Source organism: Mesoplodon bidens (genome assembly GCF_964165515.1).
Source record: "Mesoplodon bidens genome assembly, chromosome: 2".
NCBI classification, from domain to species: domain Eukaryota; kingdom Metazoa; phylum Chordata; class Mammalia; order Artiodactyla; family Ziphiidae; genus Mesoplodon; species Mesoplodon bidens.
The window spans coordinates 164,661,234-164,685,115 of NC_138177.1; the positions used below are offsets into that span (position 1 = coordinate 164,661,234).

The 23,882-nt window shown below is 40.1% G+C and overlaps 1 protein-coding gene across 16 annotated transcripts in view; it reads right to left on the reverse strand.

The window, feature by feature from the left end:
* Window positions 1-23,882, reverse strand: part of PHACTR4 (phosphatase and actin regulator 4) — a 109,389-nt gene that overhangs the window by 20,799 nt on the left and 64,708 nt on the right. For 7 of the 16 annotated variants that reach the window (XM_081223718.1, XM_081223727.1, XM_081223726.1 and 4 more), the window contains 5 exons: window positions 10,882-10,909; window positions 9,752-9,922; window positions 9,032-9,112; window positions 2,834-2,998; window positions 1,928-2,323 (listed from right to left, as the gene is read on the reverse strand). In XM_081223718.1, coding sequence (XP_081079844.1) covers window positions 1,928-2,323; window positions 2,834-2,998; window positions 9,032-9,112; window positions 9,752-9,922; window positions 10,882-10,909 — 841 coding nt within the window. The remainder of the gene's footprint in view (window positions 1-1,927; window positions 2,324-2,833; window positions 2,999-9,031; window positions 9,113-9,751; window positions 9,923-10,881; window positions 10,910-23,882) is intronic. The other 9 variants (XM_081223732.1, XM_081223719.1, XM_081223733.1 and 6 more) reach the window with 2 other exon arrangements.

Consider the following 23,882-nt stretch of genomic DNA (forward strand, 5'->3'; position numbering starts at 1 on the left):
GACCGGGGCACGAACCCGTGTCCCCTGCATTGGCAGGCGGACTCTCAACCACTGCGCCACCAGGGAAGCCCACATTATCATTTTTTAATATTCTCTTACCCTGAAAAGGGTGGAGTACTACTGGTTTAGAACTGTGGTTCTCGATGTGTGGTCCCCATATATGGAGCATCAGATTCATCTGGGAACTCATCAGAAATGCAAATTCTCAGGCACTACCCCAGACTTACTGAATTAGAAACTCTAAGGGCAGAGCCCAGCACTCTGTGTTTTAACAAGCCCTCCAGGTGACCATGATGAGAACCCCTGTCTAGACAACAGGTTGAGAACACAAGTATACAGGACAGAGGTGTGTACTCCAGAGTTGAAAAGGCTGTGTTTGGTTTCTGTCTTTCACTAATTGCAACCTGAGTCAATCACAACTTCTTCACATTCTTATTGCCCTAACTATATAATAGATAAAATAGATAAAACTCCACAACGTCTCCCTCTCTCTCTCTCTCTTTTTCTCTTACACTTCTTCCTCTTCCTCTTTCTCTGCTATGTGAGGACAGAAAAAGAAAGCAACCATCTGCAAGCCAAGAAGAGAGCTCTCACCAGAGCCCAACCACGCTGGCACCTTGACCCCAGACTTCCAGCCTCTAGAACTTACGCGGGCCTCTCACTGCCATGGCCTCCCCCACTGTGGAGCACAGGCTCCAGACACGCAGGCCCCATGACCATGGCTCATGGGCCCAGCCCCTCCGTGGCACATGGGACCCTCCCAGGCAGGGCACGAACCAGCGTCCCCTGCATCGGCAGGCAGACTATCAACCACTGTGCCATCAGGGAAGACCTGAATGTGGATCTTGATAGTTGAATATGTTTTAATCTTGCACAATGTCTATACTAAAAATGTATGGGTTTTTTGATAAATAAATATTAAAAAAAAAAAACAAAAAAAACTCCACAAGGAGGTTTTGAAAATAAGCATATGAAAGCTCCTCAGTCCTCAGAGATAAGTCAACACAGCACTATCCATCCAAGGTAGTGATAATAATAATAACCTTCATCCTGTTTTTATCAAGCTCCTCCAACCTGCTACAGTCACAATGAATTCTAAGCCTGTTTTTCAAGGTTCTAGTCACTCCATACAATTTGGTTAATTAGCCATTTGATGAGCACACTTTTTGTTTCTCCAATCATTAACAAAAACTTTAAGCAGTACTAAGCCTAATATCATTTTTCTTGAAAAACTACCATTTTTCCTCTCCTCCCTTTCTTAAAAATTCCTCTAAATTTATATAAGGAAAACTGACCTAAATATAATATAATATATTCAGGTAAATATAAAAAATTTACTAAACCAATAAAAAGTTACTGGTTATCTTCCCTGCTTTCATTCTTCCACCACTTATTTTATTAAGAGTAGCATTCTTAACTCTCCTGAGACAAAACATGATTTTATCAGGATAATTTAAGTATCTTTGCAGTTTCCCATGAATGTACTATGCCAGACACTGAATCACAAGTTACACTGGCACCTATACAATCACCTTTTTATGTACTGGATTTATGTTGAAGGAAGGCACTGGCAGTTTAAAGTAGGTTAAAGAAAAAACCCTTTTCTCCAAGCAGGTCAAACCCATTGTGGTCTTCACATGTACAGTCCCCCAGCTACAAACAGTAGCTCAGAAACATTGTTTTAGTAAAATAAATATTAATCCCCCAAAACTTGAGCCTAATTTTAGTGATATTTGACCCCACTCTGTTTCCATTTATAGCCATCTGCCTCATTTTCAAGGCTTTCTTCTATATTGAGGGCATTCACAGGGACAAGCTATGGAGAACTCTCTCACAGACCAAATCAATATTGTACCAGTTATCCAATAAAACAACTGTCTAAAACCAAACCAAACCCCAAACAATGGAAATCTAAAGACTTACTTACCAATGACAGGGTTGCTATTTCTGTGAGCTGGTTTAGGGGGAGGGATAGGGGGCTGCTTGGCAGGGACTATATGAGTGAGGCTCGGGGTAGCAGTAGTGTTAGTGCTGGCAGGAGAAGCAGGCAGAGTCCTGGGTGCTTGGGAAGGGGGGACAGAGGAATTAACAGTTTTTGCTGGGTTCGTGGCAGCCGTGGTGGCAGCAGGTGCTGTGGTGATGGCAGTGGTGGGCGTGGAGGAGAGTGGTCTTGCCGTGCTGCCAGAGGAAGTGGCATCCTTTGCTTGCCCTTCATTTGCTTCGTGAGAAGAGGATAAGTGTCTTTTAGGGGGAAGTAAAGGCTGTTTGGGTACATTCTCAGGAATGGACTCTGCTTCAGAATTAGGCTGGCTTCCAGTTGAGCCTGTGTAATAACAGATGTGATTTAAAAGGAAAGAGTTACAAGACAGACTGAAAAAGCTAACACACCCATAGCTTATGGTCAACTCCATCCATTATTTAATGTATAGATTGGTTTATGGACAAAGTTTCCCAACCTCAACATACTTAAGGTACATGACACTTTCTCAATCATAAGAGAGGCTTGTTATGGTAGTGATTCTTCATACAAGAGCCAGGAAACTGGACACAGAGTCCCTTGGGTGGAGGAGGAGGAATGTGTAGCTTGAAAAAGTCCTACAGTTATCTGATATTTAACATCCTCTTCCGTCCTTGAATATCACACACTTAGGTATTTTGTGAATACAAGAATGAGGGGAGAAATTCTACTTAAAGTGGCAACTAGGTGAGGAACTGCTAGAGGAGAATAGAAGTCCCTCTGGATTTTATTTCTCCCCTGGCTCTTGTAAACCCCTGAAGTAAATGAGAATGACTGATCCATGGCTCTTAAACTAAAAAATTCAGAGTTAATTACCTAGTCGCTTCTTTGGGTCCTCTTCTGGAATAGGCTTCTTAAGACTTGCTATTCTTCTTGGTTCTTCCTCTACTTGGACTGGACTAGAAGATCTGGCACTCCCTATGGGGGTGGTATGGCCATTCTTTAACGTGGCATGGCTCAACTTCCCTGGATCCTCACCACCTGCAAGGTCCAAAAGAAAGAGCAAACTGATGGACTGGTGTGGTCAGGCAGGGAGAAGAGTTGGCAATTTCTAACCTTTCTTATCCCCTTTATCCAACCCTCTTCCTGTTTTAGCTTATTATTTAGATTTTATAGTAGTAATGAAAATAAGTAATTCTTTTTCCAACAAACATTTGATTGTCTATTATGTGCCGGGTGCCTTGCTACATGAATAAGACATTTATTTCACACAAATAATTACAATGCTAAATGTTAAGAGCTATTATGAGTGAAATACTATGGTACAAATGAAGAAACAATTTTCTTGGGGGTGGGAATGGACTTAGAAAAGCTTCACAGAAAGTGGTAGCTAAACTGAGTCTTAAAGGAGGAGTAGGAGCCTGCCACTCGATGACAAGATGAGCAAAGACCATGTAGGAAGAAGAAATAGCATGTATGAAGGTGTGAAATTATTCGACATGTTTGGGAACTGACAATTAGTTTGTCCTGGCAGGAGAACAGATGCACATAAGAAAAAGTTAATAGGAATGGAAAGGCAAGCAAGAGCCAGGCTATGAAGGGTGCCAAGCACCATGTAAAAGAGCCTGGACTGAATCCTATAGGAAACAGGAAGCCAAAGAATTAAAGTAGGAGAGAGATATGATCTGCTCTGTCTTTTAGAAAGTTAATAATGAGAGCTGTGAGAAGGATGGATTAGGCAGTGATTGGAATAGGAAAACTAATAATAAGCAGAATGTAGGTGAGAAATAGCAGAGGGTGCCTGAGGGCATTAGGAGTGGACAGCAAGGGGGAGAACTGATAAGACACATCAAAGGTAAAACACGGTACACATGATGAATTCCTATAAGCTAAACTGCAGGAATGATCACTAGGCTGCAGGCTTTGGGATGAACACTCATCGCTATTAAACTTGTAGGCAAGATCCTTTTATGGAGGAATTAGACAAGTGTTCCCAGTTACTGCTGAGGTTTCCTTTGGAGGAGAGAACTGAAACACTGAGGTTAGAGACTGAAAACTGTCTCACCCTCTAGTGTCATGGGAACTGGAACTATTTGCTCTCTAGTTACTCTCTTTGTTTTCCATAGGGAGACGCTCTTTATTTTAGTGTCTCTTGAGTTAGTCCCTCGAGTTCTCATAGACCAGACTCCCTCACCCCAACCCACCACTTCCTACTAAGAGATTAGCCAGTATCATTCTTCATACAGTCTCAGAAAGAGGTGGAGCTTGGGCTAAAAGTAGTAGAAGTCTAAGGCAAATGAGCACTGAATGAAAAATGTACTTCTAAAGTGAAAGTATTCTGACAACTATTTTTTAAATTTTAAAACAGAGGAAAGGGCAAGATGACAACAGCTATGCAAATGTTGTAAGTTACTGCTTATGTTAATATAGCACACCTTTAACAAAAACAGGACTTTCTAGAACGTAAAGCAATGAATCATTTCAAAGCCCCTACTTTCTTTCTTTTTTAAAAAAAATTTATTTTATTTATTTATTTTTGGCAGCATTGGGTCTTCGTTGCTGCGCGCGGGCTTTCTCTAGTTGCAGCGAGCGGGGGATACTCTTTTGTTGCAGTGTTCAGGCTTCTCATTGCAGTGGCTTCTCCTGCTGTGAAGCACGGGCTCTAGGCAGGTGGGCTTCAGTAGTTGTGGCTCGCAGGCTCTAGAGCGCAGGCTCAGTAGTTGTGGCGCATGGGCTTAGTTGCTCAGTGGCATGTGAAATCTTCCCAGACCAGTGCTCGAACCCATGTCCCCTGCATTGACAGGCAGATTCTTAACCACTGTGCCACTAGGGAAGCCCAAAGCCCCTACTTTCTTTTCTTTTTTTTGCGGTATGTGGGCCTCTCACTGTTGTGGCCTCTCCCATTGTGGAGCACAGGCTCCGGATGTGCAGGCTCAGTGGCCATGGCTTATGGGCCCAGCCGCTCCGCGGCATGTGGGATCTTCCCAGACCGGGGCACGAACCCGTGTCCCCTGCATTGGCAGGTGGATTCTTAACCATTGTGCCACCAGGGAAGTCCCAAACTTCTTATGTTTAATGCAAAGGGTTTGTGCTAAATGCTAACAGAATAGAATTAGAATCTGGCCTCAACATCTATGAGTGCCTCTCAACCCCCAGCTCAGAAAATCCATTACATATTTTATAATATAGTCAAGTCAGAACCATAATCAAGCCAAAAGCCATCTCTGAGTATGAAAAGAACTGCAAGGTTCCAATACTGCTTTTAGCCTAAACTGGAGATATGTAAGCCAGGCTGTGAGGCCCATCTCTTAGTTTCTTCTTTTTTTAAAAAAATTTATTTATTTATTTTTGGCTGTGTTGGGTCTTCGTTGCTGCATGCAGGCTTTCTCTAGTTGCGGCTAGTGGGGGCTACTCTTCGTTGTGGCACGCGGGCTTCTCATTGCGGTGGCTTCTCTTGTTGTGGAGCATGGGCTCTAGGCACGCGGGCTTCAGTAGTTGTGGCACGCAGGCTCAGTACTCTTGGCCTGCGGGCTCTAGAGTGCAGGCTCAGTAGCTGTGGCTCAAGGGCTTAGATGCTCCGCAGCATATGGGATCTTTCCGGGCCAGGGATCGAACCCATGTCCCCTGCATTGGCAGGTGGATTCTCAACCACTGTACCGCCAGGGAAGTGCTCTTAGTTTCTTCTTACAGAGTACAGTTTAGGTCAGTTCTCTGGTTGGCAGAGGGACATCTTGTCCAATGGCTACAATTCACTTAGCAATTAGACCTCTGAGCTTGCTTCTAAGCTGATAACAACTTGGATCAAGAGCCAATAGGAAGCATATGGCAAAAAAGACTGAATGGGGGCCTCCCTGGTGGCGCAGTGGTTGAGAGTCCGCCTGCCGATGCAGGGGATACGGGTTCGTGCCCCGGTCTGGGAGGATCCCATATGCCGCGGAGCGGCTGGGCCCGTGAGCCATGGCCGCTGGGCCTGCGCATCCGGAGCCTGTGCTCCGCAATGGGAGAGGCCACAACAGTGAGAGGCCCGCATACCGCAAAAAGAAAAAAAAAAAAAAAAAAAAAAAAAGACTGAATGAAGGTGAAAAACAAGAAAGAAGTAATGTATGGGGTTTGGTGAGTGAGCAAGAAAGGTAAGAGGTAGGAGAGCGCATGGAGTGAGGAATAGCTATTATCAAAAAACAATGGCCAAAGGCGTTGCAACAGAGGCATTATAACTGTGGTTACCCACCTAAATACCTAGAAGTTTTTGTGTCCTACTGTAAAAAGCAAATAGACTCATGAAAATTTAGAAAATTTAGAAAAATAGAAAGAAAAAAATCCCCTACATTCCCATTCCAACATCCAGAAATAATCAATGCTAATAATATTTTAGTATTTTTCCTTCAAGCTTGTTTTTTCTACTTAAGCTTTTATATAGTTGAGATAATAAGTACATAATTTAATTAAATTTTGCAAATAAGTAATACATTCAAATGGTTCAAAACCTAAAGAGTATAGTATTTCATTGGTTTGGTTCCTTTCTTCCACCAACCAAAGGATATATTTTTAAAACTTGGCTTTCATATTTTGTCTCACGCTAAACAACTCTAATGAAGAGAAATGAAATGCAACCAATGTACTACAGCCTTACTCTTCTGATAAGCTGCTTCATAAAAGTCACACATTAGAGAAAGTCCTGACATTATTAAACCAGCAGTGAGTGTTGAAATACCAAAACATGATCTTTATGACAGACAAACAAGAAAGATTAGGGCAGTAATATGGGCCTGGAGACAAATTTGGCATTTCAGAAAAAAAAAAAAAAAGGAAATGACACAGTACTGCAGCTAGCACAAAGCTGAGGATGTACAAAGAGACAGAGAATGGTTGTCCTAAGGATCCTTCACCAACCACTGAACTGCAATTCCAGAGTTAAAGACTGCAGCCAGATAAGGTAGGTACTTGGAAGGAAGGGTGAAGGAAGCTTTTTTTATTCCTCAGCAAGAAAATGGACTTTAATACAGAAAATTAGGCAGCAATTATTGGAAGGGGTTTACCCCTTATGTTTACCCCCTAAGCTGAGATTCCTTAAACAAAAAAATCAATTATTCTCATTTATGTTTTAATATTTTTTTCTTCATTAGATATTTTCATTCCCACAAAAAATATATGCCCATTTATATGCAAAAAAGGGGTGGGGGACTGGGAGGTACAAACTACTGAGTATAAGACAGGCTCAAGGATGTATTGTACAACACGGGGAATATAGCCAATATTTTGTAATAACTGTAAATGGAAAGTAATCTTTAAAAATTATATTAAAAATGCCTTCTTAAAATAAATCAAATATAGATGGTATGCCACTGAATTCCATAGAAATACCTTATCATTATTTAGTATTTTTCATTGTCAAGTTTAATACCAGTAGAGAAAAATGTACAAAATAGAAATGTAAATTTCAAAGACATATTACAAGGAAAACACTTGTGTGATCATCATGGACATGAGGAAATACAACGTTTTCAGAGCTCTGAAGCCTCTCTCTCTCCCTAGTAACATCCCTTTCCTTCCCCCACAAAGCAATCAATCACTCTCCTAACTCTTATGATAATCCTTGCTTTATGTTATTATAGTTTAACCACATAAGCATGCATCTCCAAACAGTTTTTCCTTTTTCTTTTTTTTTCTGTTTTGAAGGCATTTATTTCAACAGTTCATTCACTAAAACCCCCTGAGCTTTAGTCCAAAAAGTTAGTTTCCATTTTCTTTTGATAATCAGGAGAATCAACCCACTTTTCTAAACAATCACTTTTTTAGATCATTTACTGGGAGAAAGTATCTTTTATCCTGTGGGGTTTTTTTTGTTTGTTTTTGTTTTGTTTTGTTTTTCGGTAGGCGGGCCTCTCACTGTTGTGGCCTCTCCCGTTGCGGAGCCCAGGCTCCGGATGCGCAGGCTCAGCGGCTATGGCTCACGGGCTTAGCCGCTCCGCGGCATGTGGGATCTTCCCAGACCTGGGGCATGAACCCGTGTCCCCTACATCGGCAGGCGGACTCTCAACCACTGCGCCACCAGGGAAGCCCTGAAAGTATCTTTTAAAAGCATGTTTGGAGTGAATTTGTAAGCAAAAATTAGTAAAAGGGCAAGAAGAACTTTTTATTCCTCAGCTCAAGCTCAACTCACGTTTAACTTTTAATTATTTCCTATCTTGTAAGAGTCATTGCTGCCATTAGGCCTTTCTTTGTGAGGTGGCCAGTTTTCTCCTTAACACAGTTCATTAAACTCATTTTCTTTTTTTTCCAAACGCTGTTTTTTCTTCACACTTACAGAAATGATACAATATATATTCTTTCATGACTGATTTCAATTGCTCAGTATTACTTATGACATTCATATTAAACCATGTAGGTGTAGTTTGTTTGCACTGCTGTATAATATTTCATTTTATCAATGTGTCACAAATTATGTATATATTTTACTATTGATGGACATTTGGGTTGTTTCCAATTTTGCTCTACTGTTAATAAATATTGCTGCTATGAGCATATTTATACATATCTCCTGATACACATGTATACATATTTTTGTTGGGTATATACCAAAGACTGCACATAGGTTTACATATCTCCAGCTTTCATAGATTATGCTAAACTTTTTTTTAAGGTGATTCTTCCACTTTAACACTTCCACCAATAGGTGTATGTGAACTCCACTTATTTCATACTCTCATCAACTCTTGTTCTTGGTCATCTGATTAATTTTAGGTTTTCTAGTTTATACGTAGAGCTATTTTATTTTGGTTTTAATTTGTATCCCTTAATTACTAATGAAGTAAAAAACCCACCTTTCTGTTTATTGGGCATTTGTATGTACTCTCCAGTGAACTGTCTGTTCAGTGCTTTTGCAGACTTTTCTACCGCATTGCCTTTTTCTTTTCTAACAGAAGTTATAAAAATATATATTCCAGGTGCATGAACAGTTTTTTAAAGCCCCTTTCCCTCTCAACAACAGCAATAATAAAGAAAGAAAATTCAAATACTTAGTCAGAACCAAAGGCCAAGTGTACAGAGGCAGGCATATGCTATTTGCAAACTCACCCTGCTCAAGGTCTTCCAACAGAACCCCTCTTTTAACCAGCTCTTCTCTCGGTTTTCGCATAGATATTTTTCGCTCTAAAACTAACATTAAATTGGAAAACAACACTCAGAAATGTGGCAGATAAAATTCACCTCCTTAGGTAAAAGAATAAAGTGATTCAATTTTCTATTCTTAGGAAAGAAAAGAATACAAAAACTAACTTTGAATTTAAAAACTTAATTTCATTCACAACCTGTGCTATTGGGAAAATATCATTTCCAAAAAGAACTATCCTTTCATAAGTTTAGCTTTTCCTTTTTTTAAATTTTTGGCCCACCACCCGGGCCCTTGGCAATGAGGGCGAGGAGTCCTAACCCACTGGACCGCCAGAGAAGTCCCTCCTTTTTTAATGGAAATTGCAATAGTAAGATACTTATGGATGAACTTCTTCTGGGAGGAAGTGGCCAGAATAGAAAAAAAGAAGCATCTTATATCTGCTGTAGTTCAGGAGCTCCATTCATCACTCAATTGATAAACATGAACCCTGTCAAAATACCAACCTAGGGATGAGGATATAGCATATATGGCTTAGTGAGTGACCACCTGTTTTTTAAATTAAAAGATTCAATTCCCTTTTCAAACAGGGGGTTATAGAAACTTGGGAAGAGAATGAAAAAGTTAGGTACTTCCAATGGGGAACTCTCTAACTCAGAACATATATTTAAATCTTAACATCTCACCTTCTGATGTCTCTTTGAATTTATCACTTTTTTTTTTCCGCCATTTCCAGGGCTTGAAGATCTTGCCAAACCCTGAGAACTTGCTCTTCCTTTTGGTAGGAGGTGTTGTGTCTCCTGCTTCCACACTGTCCATGACCATGCCTGGGTCTGCAGTGGGCTGACCTGCTTCTTCTGTTGCATGGTGAGAGGGAGAAAGGGAAGAGAACAGCCAATTTATTATTTCAGCACAATCTTGGAAATGTCCCTTCCCCTATCTTCCTGTGGTAGTTGGAAAGGATCAGAGCAATGATAAAATAATCATGCAGACAGACTCCTTGACATCACATGGACACCAAACATCAAAATCCATAACAGATAAATTACTAAGGAGGAAAAGGAACCAAACGGAGCTGACATCATTTTAGGACAAAAATTCAATGAGATGATCATAACCAGCTCAAATCTCTTAAAGGCACACACACGCACAAATGTGGATATCTTCCCAATGTGCATGAGATCTTGCCCCAATGTAGGCTATTGCTGTTGCTATGCTCATCCTCTTGGCATGGGGGAAGGCCTGTCTCAGCTAACACCACTATCTCTTGTGTCACTGAAGCAGAGAATTCTACCATCAGTGAGTGAGTCATTATTCTCTGTTAAACACTGCCCTCTCCCTGCCCTCCTTTTTCAGGATATAAATAGTTCAGGGAGGGGGGTAACATTTAAGTATTAACACCTTACTTGTATATGTTATCAGATTATTTTCTCCCTTTGCAAAAAAGACCTTAGGTAGTTTTGGAGTATTGGAAGGGGCTTGGGGAGCGGGGTGGGGCAGGGGTATTAGACAGTGCTTCAAAATAAAGGAAAACTTTTTTGAAAGTAGAGATGAGATTTCAGTTTGCTTATTACAATATTGTTTTAGGGACAATCCTGATTCTAAAGATCTGACAAGAAACATAACTGACATGATAAATGTGCAGGATTGAAATGAAAGGCCATGAGTCCCTCATAATGACCACACATGCAGGGTTTAGTGAGTGAGCTTTAGTGGCAGAGAAAGGAGCAGCCAAGACTGGGCCAAGAATAATAAAAAAAAGCAGGAAGGCAACAAAAAAAGCAGGAAGGCAACACAATACAACTTTGCACTCCACCTACTGTCCCAGCGTTCTTTGGAGAAGTCTAGAGGAGAAGAAAAAAAAGAGTCATGTGGAATAACGATCCTGGAATTAAATTGGGACCTTTACTTTATAGAAATACATCAAGGACCACATACTGTATAATCACATGTAATAAGTTAACATGTTTATCGTAAACAATTTCACATTTGAAGCAAATAATGCATTTGGAGGTGGAGGGGACAAAAGGGCATAATACATACACTAAAAAAACCCTCTTCTAATTTAATAGATATTTTTTCATAAGAGAAAATACACAATCAACAAGCACTAATTTTTTTAAAGAAACACTTGACAAATTCAATCTTTTTTCAGTTGATAGATGTTGAGTCTAGGGAAGTCCGTTGATAAAGGTAAGATTTACACAACAGTAATTATCAGAGCGACTTCAGCAATGGCTGCTGATGCATTACTTTGCTATGCCTAAGGTGACATAGGCAAAACAGGGGTCTGGTTCCTGAAGTGCAACAGATGAAGAGGACAGAGGACAGTGACTCTTTTCTTTACTTGAGGGCATCTTGGGTCTCAACTACTTTAATTCTTTACATGAAATGCAATAGAACATGGTTATAACATTGGATCATATTTTTTAAAGTTTAGTTGCTAGAGACGTAGAATAACTCCTGTCCTAACAATTTCCCCTCAATGGTACCCCGGGATGGACCGCCAAGAATGGCACTAGGGTGAACACATTGTACTGTTTTTAAGAGTGCTTTAACTAAGACAGTATTCTACCAATTGTGGAATTTCAATGAGACCCGGACACATTTCAGACCATTCATGATATCATAACATTAATATTTAACATATGTTAATGATAACACTTTCAGAAATGGAGGTAAGTATCATAAGCTGTTCATTCTCAAAGAGTAGCCTTCCTTACAGAGACAAGGAAGGACTGAAACTTTAAATCTCTTGCTAACCCACCCACTGAGTGAAATTCAGAGTTCCAAAAGACACACAGGAAAATGCCTGTTTGGTTAAAAGTAACAGGGAAGATAATATAAAAAAAACAAAACCCAAACCAAAACAAACAAAACCCCAAACTAACAGTATGAAAGTAAAGGTTATTAGTGCTATGTGACGCTTTTACAAAGAAAAATAGCCAAAAACTTTAGGAATGTTAGGTGGTAACATATTCACAGAAAAGTTCCTGTCTGTAAAGTCCTAAAATGAAATATATCCAATCTAGCCTGCTTCCACTATCTTCTTTGATATCTAATGACCTTCTAAAGTAGGATTTAGTTCAACCCTTTTAGTTCTTCATTATATTGAACAACAAATTTATCTGTCCTCTTTCTCTTATACATTCAAACAAGAAAATCATGATATCCTTTCAAACATATTTATGCCTGCTAGCATATGAACTCAAAATAAGTTCAGTTTATATTAAGTCACAGTGTGTGTGGAAAATACCAACAGCTTACAATAAAAATGAATGCATCTGCCATCAAGGCTCTGAATACAAAAAGCAAAGAGAGCAGTACTTTTTTTCTTTGACGCTTTATGAAAATGTGTTTAATCTTCATGTCCATAAAACTTTTAGAAACTGGTATGCCTCTTGCATCAGGCAGTGAGGTTCAGCCACACCAAGTCCTGACCCAGTTATCATCCCAAATTCATTCATTCATATTCTTATATTCTCACATTCTCCTTTCCTTCCCCTTCTCCCCTCCTCACTTTCATGACAAACAGAACATTATTTCTGTGACACCCAAATTTGTTCCAAATACTTGGAATCAGCCCAGTTGCCTTTTCAAAACACAGAATCTCCAGGAGCTGGGACCTAAAAATCTGTTTTTAAAAAATTTCCCAGGCAATTCTTATGATTAGTCAGTTTGTTAAATGCAATTTCAGATTACTATCTGGAAAACTTTTGCATGTTAAAAGAGACAGAGGCAGACATTCTCTGCACGTAACCTAATTCTTTCTTTCTCCCTTCCTTCCTTCCTTCCTCTCTCCCTCTCTCCCTTCCTTTCTTCCTTTCTTTCTTTCTTTTTGGCTGCGTTGGGTCTTCGTTGCTATGTGTGGGCTTCCTCTAGTCGCAGCAAGCGGGGGCTATTCTTCATTGTGGAGCATGGGCTTCTCATTGCGGTGGCTTCTCTTGTTGCGGAGCATGGGCTCTAAGCACTTGGGCTTCAGTAGTTGCAGCATGCGGGCTCAGTAGTTGCGGCATGCAGTTCGCTTCAGTAGCTGTGGTGCACAGGCTTAGTTGCTCCGTGGCATGTGGGATCTTCCTGGACCAGGGATCGAACCCGTATCCCCTGCATTGGCACGCGGATTCTTAACCACTGCACCACCAGGGAAGTCTCTATTTATTTATTTTTTGATGTGGACCATGTTTGAAGTCTTTACTGAATTTGTTACAATATGGCTTCTATTTTATGTTTTGGTTTTTTGGCCACTAGGCATGTGGGATCTCAGCTCCCTGACCAGGGATGGAACACGTACCCCATGCATTGAAAGGCAAAGTCTCAACCACTGGACTGCCAGGGAAGTCCCTATTATTTTTTTAAATTAATTAATTAATTATTTATATGGCTACGTTGGGTCTTAGTTGCGACACGTGGGACCTTCTGTTGTGGTGCAGGGGCTATCTCTAGTTGTGGCGTATGGGTTCTACAGCGTGCGGGCTTACTTGCCCTGCGGCATGTGGGATCTTTGTTCCCCAACCAGGGACTGAACCCATGTCCCTTGCATTGGAATGCAGATTCTTAAACACTGGATCACCAGGGAAGTCCCTAACTAGGTATTATTTAGAACTAGAATAGGGGCCAGGGCCATGCACATATTTTTTCAAATACAGGTTAAAAATAGAGTAGGAGGTAACATGCACTGCATTACCTACACTATAATATACATTGAAAAGGAGAATGGGATATTCACAGAAAGTTAGACAAAATGAAAAGGCAGAGGACTTTGTACCAGATGACGGAACAACATAAAACCCCAGAAAAACAACTAAATGAAGTGGAGATAGGTAACTTTCCAGAAAAAGAATTCAGAATAATGATAGTGAAGATGATCCAGGACCTTGGATAAAGAATGGAGGTAAAGATTGAGAAGATGCAAGAAATGTTTAACAAAGACCTAGAAGAATTAAAGAACAAACAAACAGAGATGTACAATACAATAACTGAAATGAAAAATACACTAGAAGGAATCAATAGCAGAAAAACTGAGGCAGAAGAACAGATAAGGGACCTGGAAGACAGAATGGTGGAATTCACTGCTGTGGAGCAGAATAAAGAAAAAAGAATGAAAAGAAATGAAGACAGCCTAAGAGACCTATGGGACAATATTAAACATAACAAAATTCGCATTATAGGCGTCGCAGAAGGAGATGAGAGAAAGAACCCGAGAAAATATGTGAAGAGATTATAGTCAAAAACTTCCCTAACATGGGAAAGGAAATAGCCACCCAAGTCCAGGAAGCGCAGAGAGTCCCAGGAAGGATAAACTCAAGGAGAAACATGCCGAGACACACAGTAATCAAACTGACAAAAATTAAAGCCAAAGAAAAATTATTAAAAGCAGCAAAGGGGGCTTGCCTGGTGGCACAGTGGTTGAGAGTCCGCCTGCTGATGCAGGGGACACGGGTTCGTGCCCCGGTCCGGGAAGACCCCACGTGCCGCGGAGCGGCTGGGCCCGTGCGCCATGGCCGCTGAGCCTGCGTGTCTGGAGCCTGTGCTCTGCAGCGGGAGAGGCCACAACAGTGAGAGGCCCGCGTACCGCAAAAAAAAAAAAAAAAAAAAAGCAGCAAGGGAAAAAATGACAAATAACATACAAGGGAACTCCCATAAGGTTAACAGCTGATTTCTCAGCAGAAACTCTATAAGCCAGAAGAGAGTGGTACAATATATTTAAAGTGATGAAAGTTAAGAACTTACAACCAAGATTACTCTACCCGGAAAGGATATCATTCAGATTTGACAGAGATCAAAAGTTTTACAGACAAGCAAAAGCTAAGAAAATTCAGCACCACCAAACCAGCTCTACAACAAATGCTAAAGGAACTTCTCTAAGTGGGAAACACAAGAGAAGAAAAGGACCTACAAAAACAAACCCATAACATTAAGAAAATGGTAATAGGAACATACATATTGATAATTACCTTAAACGTGAATGGATTAAATGCTCCAACCAAAAGACACAGTCTTGCTGAATGGATACAAAAACAAGACCTATCTATATGCTGTCTACAAGAGACACACTTCAGACCTAGGGACACATACAGACTGAAAGTGAGGGGATGGAAAAAGATATTCCATGCAAATGGAAATCAAAAGAAAGCTGGAGTAGCAATACTCATATCAGATAAAATAGACTCTAAAATAAAGAATGTTACAAGAGACTAGCAAGGACACAACATAATGATCACGGGATCAATCCAAGAAGAAGATATAACAATTATAAATTTATATGCACCCAATATAGGGGCACCTCAATACACAAGGCAACTGCTAACAGCTAGAAAAGAAGAAATCAACAGTAACATAATAATAGTGGGGGACTTTAACACTTCACTTACAGCAATGGACAGATCATCCAGATAGAAAATTAATAAGGAAACACAAGTTTTAAATGACACCATAGACCAGATACATTTAATTGATATTTATAGGACATTCCATCCAAAAACAGCAAATTACATTTTCTTCTCAAGTGCACACGGAATATTCTCCAGGACAGATCACATCTTGGGTCACGAATCAAGCCTCGATAAGTTTAAGAAAATTGAAATCATATCAAGCATCTTTTCTGACCACAATGCTATGAGATCAGAAATCAATTACAGGGAAAAAAACGTAAAAAACACAAACACATGGAGGCTAAACAATACGTTACTAGATAACCAAGAGATCACTGAAGAAATCAAAAACTATCTAGAGATAAATTACAATGAAAACACGATGATCCAAAAACTATGGGATGCAGCAAAAGCGGTTCTAAGAGGGAAGTTTATAGCAATACAAGCCTACCTCAAGAAACAAGAAAACTCTCAAATAAACAATCTAACCTTACACTTAAAGGAACTAGAGATAGAAGAACAAAGAAGACCCAAAGTTAGTAGAAGGAAAGAAATCATAAAGATCAGAGCAGAAATAAATGAAATAGAAACAAAGAAAACAATATAGCAAAGTGAATAAAACTAAAAGCTGGTTCTTTGATAAGATAAACAAAATTGATAAACCTTTATCCAGACTCAACAAGAAAAACAGGGAGAGGACTCAAATCAATAAAATTAGAAATGAAAAAGGAGAAGTTACAAGGGACACTTCAGAAATACAAAGCATCCTAAGAGACTACTACAAGCAACTCTATGCCAATAAAATGGACAACCTGGAAGAAATGGACAAATTCTTAGAAAGGTATAACCTTCCAAGACTGAACCAGGAAGAAATAGAAAATATGAACAGACCAATCACAAGTAATGAAATTGAAACTGTGATTTAAAATCTTCCAAAAAACAAAAGTCCAGGACCAGATGGCTTCACAGGTGAATTCTATCAAACATTCAGAGAAGAGTTAACACCCATCCTTCTCAAAGTCTTCTAAAAAATTGCAGAGGAAGGAAGACTCCCAAATTCATTCTATGAGGCCACCATTACCCTGATACCAAAACCAGACAAAGATACTACAAAAAAAGGAAATTACAGACCAATATCACTGATGAATATAGATGCGAAAATCCTCAACAAACAGAATCCAACAGCACATGAAAAGGATCATACACCATGATCAAGTGGGATTTATCCCAGGGATGCAAGGATTCTTCAATATACACAAATCAATCAATGTGATACACCATATTAACAAACTGAAGAAGAAAAACCATATGATCATTTCAATAGATGCAGGAAAAGCTTTTGACAAAATTCAACACCCATTTATGATAAGAACTCCCAAGAGAGTAGGCACAGAGGGAACCTACCTCAACATAATAAAGGCCATATACGACAAACCCACAGCAAACCTCATTCACAATGGTGAAAAACTGAAAGCATTTCCTCTAAGATCAGGAACAAGACAAGGATGTCCACTCTCGCCACTATTATTCAACATCATTTCGGAAGTCCTAGTCATGGCAATCAGAAAAGAAAAAGAAATAAAAAGAAAACAAATTGGAAAAGAAGTCAAACTGTCACTGTTTGCAGATGACATGATACTATACATAAAGAATCCTAAAGATGCCACCAGAAAGCTACTAGAGCTACTCAATGAATTTGGTAAAGTTGCAGGATACAAAATTAATGCACAGAAATCTTGCATTCTTATACACTAACAACGAAAGATCAGAAAGTGAAATTAAGGAAACAATCCCATTCACCATTGCAACAAAAAGAATAAAATACCTAGGAATAAACCTACCTAAGGAGGTAAAAGACCTGTACTCAGAAAACTATAAGACACTGATGAAAGAAATCAAAAATGACACCAACAGGGGCTTCCCTGGTGGCGCAGTGGTTGAGAGTCCACCTGCCGATGCAGGGGACACGGGTTCGTGCCCTGGTCCGGGAGGATCCCACATGCCGCGGAGCGGCTGGGCCCATGAGCCATGGCTGCTAAGCCTGCGCATCCGGAGTCTGTGCTCTGCAACGGGAGAGGCCACAACAGTGAGAGGCCCACGTACCGCAAAAAAAAAAAAAAAAAAAAGATGACACAAACAGATGGAGAGATATACCATGTTCTTGGATTGGAAGAATCAATATTCTGAAAATGACTATACTACCCAAAGCAATCTACAGATTCAATGCACTCCCTATCAAATTACCAGTGGCATTTTTTACAGAACTAGAACAAAAAATCTTAAAATTTGTATGGAGATACAAAACACCCCAAATAGCCCAAGCAGTCTTGAGGGAAAAAAACGGAGCTGAAGAAATCAGACTCCTTGACGTCAGGCTATACTACAAAGCTACAGTAATCAAGACAATATGGTACTGGCACAAAAACAGAAATGTAGATTAATGGACCAGGATAGAAAGCCCAGAGATAAACCCACGCACTTATGGTCAACTAATCTATGACAAAGGAGGCAAGGATATACAGTGGAGAAAAGACAATCTCTTCAATAAGTGGTGCTGGGAAAACTGGACAGCTACATGTAAAAGAATGAAATTAGAACACTCCTTAACACCATAAACAAAAATAAGCTCAAAATGGGTTAGAGAGCTAAACGTAAGACTGGACATTATAAAACTCTTAGAGGAAAACATAGGAAGAACACTCTTTAACATAAATCACAGCAAGATCTTTTTTGATCCACCTCCTAGAGTTATGGAAATAGAAACAAAAATAAACAAATGGGACCTAATGAAACTTAAAATCTTTTGCAAAGCAAAGGAAACTACAAGCAAGACGAAAAGACAACCCTCAGAATGGGAGAAAATATTTGCAAACGAATCAACGGACAAAGGATTAATCTCCAAAATATATAAACAGCTCATGCAGTTCAATGTTAAAAAAAACAAACAACCGGGGCTTCCCTGGTGGTGCAGTGGTTGCGAGTCCGCCTGCCGATGCAGGGGGCGCGGGTTCGTGCCCCGGTCTGGGAGGATCCCGTGTGCCGCGGAGCGGCTGGGCCCGTGAGCCATGGCCGCTGGGCCTGCGCGTCCGGAGCCTGTGCTCCGCAACGGGAGAGGCTGCGGCAGTGAGAAGCCCGTGTACCGCAAAAAAAAAACAAACAAAAAACAACCCACCAAAAAATGGGCAGAAGACCTAAATAGACATTTCTCCAAAGATGACATACAGATGGCCAAGAAGCACATGAAAAGCTGCTCAACATCACTAATTATTAGAGAACTGCAAATCAAAACTACAATGAGGTATCACTTCACACCAGTTAGAATGGGCATCATAAGAAAATCTAGAAACAATAAATGCTGGAGAGGGTGTGGAGAAAAGGGGACCCTCTTGCACTGTTGGTTGGAATGTAAAGTGATACAGCCACTATGGAGAACAGTATGGAAGTTACTTAAGAAACTAAAAATAGAATTACCATATGACCCAGCAATCCCACTACTGGGCATAGACCCTGAGAAAACCATAATTCAAAAAGACACATGCACCCCAATGTTCATTGCAGCACTATTTACAATAGCCAGGTCATGGAAGCAACTTAAATGCCCATAGACAGATGAATGGATAAAGAAGATGTGGTACATATATACAATGGAATATTACTCAGACAGGGACGAAACTGTGTCATTTGTAGAGACGTGAATGGATCTAGAGACTGTCATGTAGAGTGAAGTAAGTCAGAAAAACAAATATCATATATTAACGCATATATGTGGAACCTAGAAAAATGGTACAGGTGAACCAGTTTCCAGGGCAGAAAAGGAGACACAGATAGATGTAAGAGAGCAAACGTATGGACACCAAGGGGGGAAAGTGGCGGGCAGCGGGGAGGGGTGTTGGTGGTGGGATGAATTGGGAGATTGGGATTGACATATAAACACTAATATGTATAAAATAGAAAACTAATAAGAACATGCTGTATAAAAAAATAAATAAAATAAAATCCATAAATTCAAAAAAAAAGGAGAATGGAAAGAACTAAACGAAAATGTAAATATAATTTGATGATAGGACTACAGGATATCTGTGCTTCTTCTAGTTTCTTATATTTTGTGTGTGTGTGTGTTTTTATTTTACAGTGAACATGTATGGCTTTTTTTGTTTGTTTGTTTGTTTTTGCGGTACGCGGGCCTCTCACTATTGTGGCCTCTCCCGTTGGGGAGCACAGGCTCCGGACGTGCAGGCTCAGCGGCCATGGCTCACGGGTCCAGCTGCTCCGCGGCATGTGGGAGGGATCTTCCCGGACTGGGGCACGAACCCGTGTCCCCTGCATCGGCAGGCAGACTCTCAACCACTGCGCCACCAGGGAAGCCCTATGGCTTTTCTAATTGGAATAAAAACAAATTTACTTTGAAAGTGGGAGCTTTCAAATCATGACAGTTAATAAAGTCCAGCATATATATAAGTACACAAAAGAAAACAATTCTTTCTAAACATTAGGTTCCTATAAATATGAATTATTTCCGGGCTTCTCTGGTGGCACAGTGGTTAAGAATCCACCTGCCAATGCAGGGGACACGGGTTCGAGCCCTGGTCCAGGAAGATCCCACATGCCGTGGAGCAACTAAGCCCGTGTGCCACAACTACTGAGCCTGCGCTCTAGAGCCAACGAGGCACAGCTACTGAGCCCGCGTGCCAGAACTACTGAAGCCCGTGTGCCTAGAGCCTGTGCTCCGCAACAAGACAAGCCACCGCAGTGAGACGCCCACTCACTGCAACGAAGAGTAGGCCCCGCTTGCCACAACTAGAGAAAGCCTGCGCTCAGCAACGAAGACCTAATGCAGCCAAAAATAAATTAAAAAAAAAATTATTTCCTACATAAAAATCATAGTCTGAAGTATTAAGCAAATTAAACCATTCAACGACATTTTCTTGGAGTAGTGACAGTAAGTAGATTTGGATCACCCAAACAACAGTTTCTAGTACTACATTCTTTTAAGAATACCACCCTTGTTCACCATGAGTACAATCTTGTACTAAAGGAGCTAGAAACCAAATTTAATGGTAATCTAAATTCACCAGGTGTAAACTCTTCAGCTGTAGAATAAAGGGTTTTAAAGTATGCATAAATTCTTGATAGCAGTGGCTGATTAGATCTAATTGAAGCCACTAATCTCCGTAGCATTCTTGGATCCACTGAAACTATTCAGGCTTCCTACTGTGAATTTTTGTCTGACTTTAAGAAAATTCAATTGCATCGCTTAGAAAACTGCAGTAGAAAGAAAGAGAAACTGATGGATGAATAAATTATACAACAAAAGGTATACTCAGGTATTGAGAAACCATCTTTTTTATTTTATTTTTTTTTTGGTGGTACACAGGCCTGTCACTGTTGTGGCCTCTCCCGTTGCAGAGCACAGGCTCCGGACGCGCAGGCTCAGCGGCCATGGCTCACGGGCCCAGCCACTCCGCGGCATGTGGGATCTTCCCGGACCGGGGCACGAACCCGTGTCCCCTGCATCGGCAGGCGGACTCTCAACCACTGCGCCACCAGGGAAGCCCCGATCTTTTTTATTTTTAATGATACAATTACACCTCAAATATTGTTTCTGTACTCATAAATAAAGGGCTTAGGGAGGTGAATTTGAAACTGTTCATAAGCAAATCTGTACATCAACCAAATATCTGTTCTCAACAGTTCTGATTTTATGACCATCTCCCTCCCATTTCCAATTTTTAAAAATTAATTAATTAACTAATTTATTTTTGGCTGCACTGTGTCTTTGTTGCTGCGTGCGGGCTTTCTCTAGTTGCGGCGAGCGGGGGCTACTCTTCATTGCAATGCGCGGGCTTCTCCTTGCGGTGGCTTCTCTTGTTGCAGAGTACAGGCTCTAGGCACGCGGCTTCAGTAGTTGTGGCTTGCGGGCTCTAGAGCGCAGGCTCAGTAGTTGTGGTGAATGGCCTTGCTCTGCGGCATGTGGGATCTTCATGGACCAGAGCTCAAACCCGTGTCCCCTGCACTGGCAGGCTGATTCTTAACCGCTGCGCCACCAGGGAAGCCCCCATTTCCAATTTGACAGAAGAAATACAGGCTTGGAGTCACATTTGGATAACTCATTGTTTCTATTTAAACTCAGTATGGAATTTAAAATGTCCTCATGGTCCCACTCTGTTTTCCATGAGAACCAAAACAAGGTGGCTTTTCCCTCCTTGTTTCCCTTTGTTTGCCAGAAAACAGGGTGTAGAATGCTGGCTATAGTTTTAGGATTGTGTGTTTCAAGGAAGTCATGCAGCTGCAGGCCACTAGGAAAGCAAGTCACAGAGTTGGAGGTCTTAGTGTTTTTTGGAGGGGGTGGAGGTTAGGAGAGGAAGATAACTAATTACAGTTTGGAGTTTCCAGTTTGAGAAGTACCCTGAAGCTACGCCCCGGTGTTTAAACTACTTACTCCCTCCTCCAAGTTGTAGCACCTCACATTTCAGAGGCTAGTTTCTTATTTCACATATTATTCAGAGTTCTAGCAGTTTCTTTCTTCAACCCTCAGTTTTTTCCTGGTCAACATTTAATTCAATGGTTTTTAGTTCAAGTTTAGTTGTTCCAGATGAATTTCTGAGGTGATTTAAAAATAAATGTATAGTATTATTAAAAGATTACTTAGCACTTTTCATCTTCAGATAAACTATTTGCTACAGATACATGTTATACCTACGTTATTTGCTAGAGATAAGGGATAAAACAAGGTTAAACGGTAAACCTAGTTCCTTTGAGAATCTGATTTACAACCAATTAGTCATTCATGTTGGAAGGCAAGGTAAGGCACAAGCAATTGCAGTTGACAAGATAGCCTTCACTACCCACTCCCCTTCACTAGGCTTAGTAATAAGCAACAAAATTACTGGGACTGTCTTAGTTCCACACCTATTTCTTATACCTTGTCAGGTCTTAAAAAATGTGTAGATTTAAAGTGTATAAAATTCTCTCATTTTACCCCCAAAACTTTTAATAATCAGTTATTGTCCGAAACTTAAAAATACATAGCTTTGTGCAATGAGATACATACTCCATTATCAAGAGGTACCAATTATCTTTTTTTTTTTAAGTTTAAGGTATACAGCATAATGGTTTGACTTAAATATATTGTGGCCAATTACTTTTATAATCTAATGGTTCTGTTTAATTATCTTTTATGCCCATCTAGCTTGAAACAGATCTTGCTTTTATACAATCATTTTAACAGCGTTAGAACTCTGTAAATGGAGAACACTAATTTATGGTACTTACACTATTGTACTTATACTCATTTTTGCCTTCTGAAAGAGGATTATTATTGAATTTAAAAAACTGTTTTAGAAAACTGCAACAAAATTACAGAAAGCAAAACCTGCCACTAATGAACAAAGCAGGCTTTGTCTAGAGCAGGCCCATAACTTCCCTTGGAAATACGGCATAGTTCTGACCTTTGGGAAATAGAACTGGGCAAAGCACTCAAGAAGATAGCCAGGGAGAAGGTCTCTCTCTGTACCTGCAGGTACAATTAGGTCTGAGGTTCCAACTCTGGGAAAATAGATCTTTGACCGTAACTGCGTCAAGAAGTGATGCTGCTTTACTCTGGCAATTTGATATGTATACTTTTTTGATAAAGGTTCTAAGTTGAGAGAAAGGTTTTAAGGTGAGGTGCCAGAAAATATATTCTCTCATGGAAAAAAACTTTAAACCTATCAAAATTAACCTGCAAGTAGAAAGAGGGAATACACTGTTGTGACAATAGGCCATTCAGAAAATCTGAAGCAGAAAGAGGGAATAATAATTTTTGATTGGTATTCAATAGAAAATCCTTTAAGGAGTACATGACCCCTAACACTTTCTCTTGATTCCTGGATTACATGAAGAAAGTATACCTGTTCCTTCTTTCTCAGAAGCATTTATTTTTAGATCTAGATAGGTATGAGAAATGTCTCTGATAATTCTGGTGACTAAATAATGCCAAGTGTTCTTCTTTCAAGTCTCATGAAGAAGTTTATTTTTAATTAATCCACCTATTATTTATTTCTATGTTAATATTGTTCTGTAGCTATATTAAAATTTATTCATCCAGCAATCTCCTTATTAACTTTGCCTCCAAATAACAAAATTATTTCTAAAGCACCTTTCCCAACACCACTCCTATTCTCATGTGGGAGAACACATAACAACAAATTTCAGAGTAAAATGAGTCGAATACTGATGGAAAAGGAATGAAGGAAAGAAGAAATATTACAACAGTGGTCCCCAACCTTTTTGCCACCAGGGACCAGTTTCGTGGAAGACAATTTTTTCATGGATGGGGGGTGCGTGGGGGATGGTTCAGGCAGTAATATGAGTGATGGGGATATTGGTATGCGGCCTGGGGATTGGGAACTCCTGTATTACAATATGACATCTTTTAAAGCAATATATTCTTATACAAAGGAAAAGT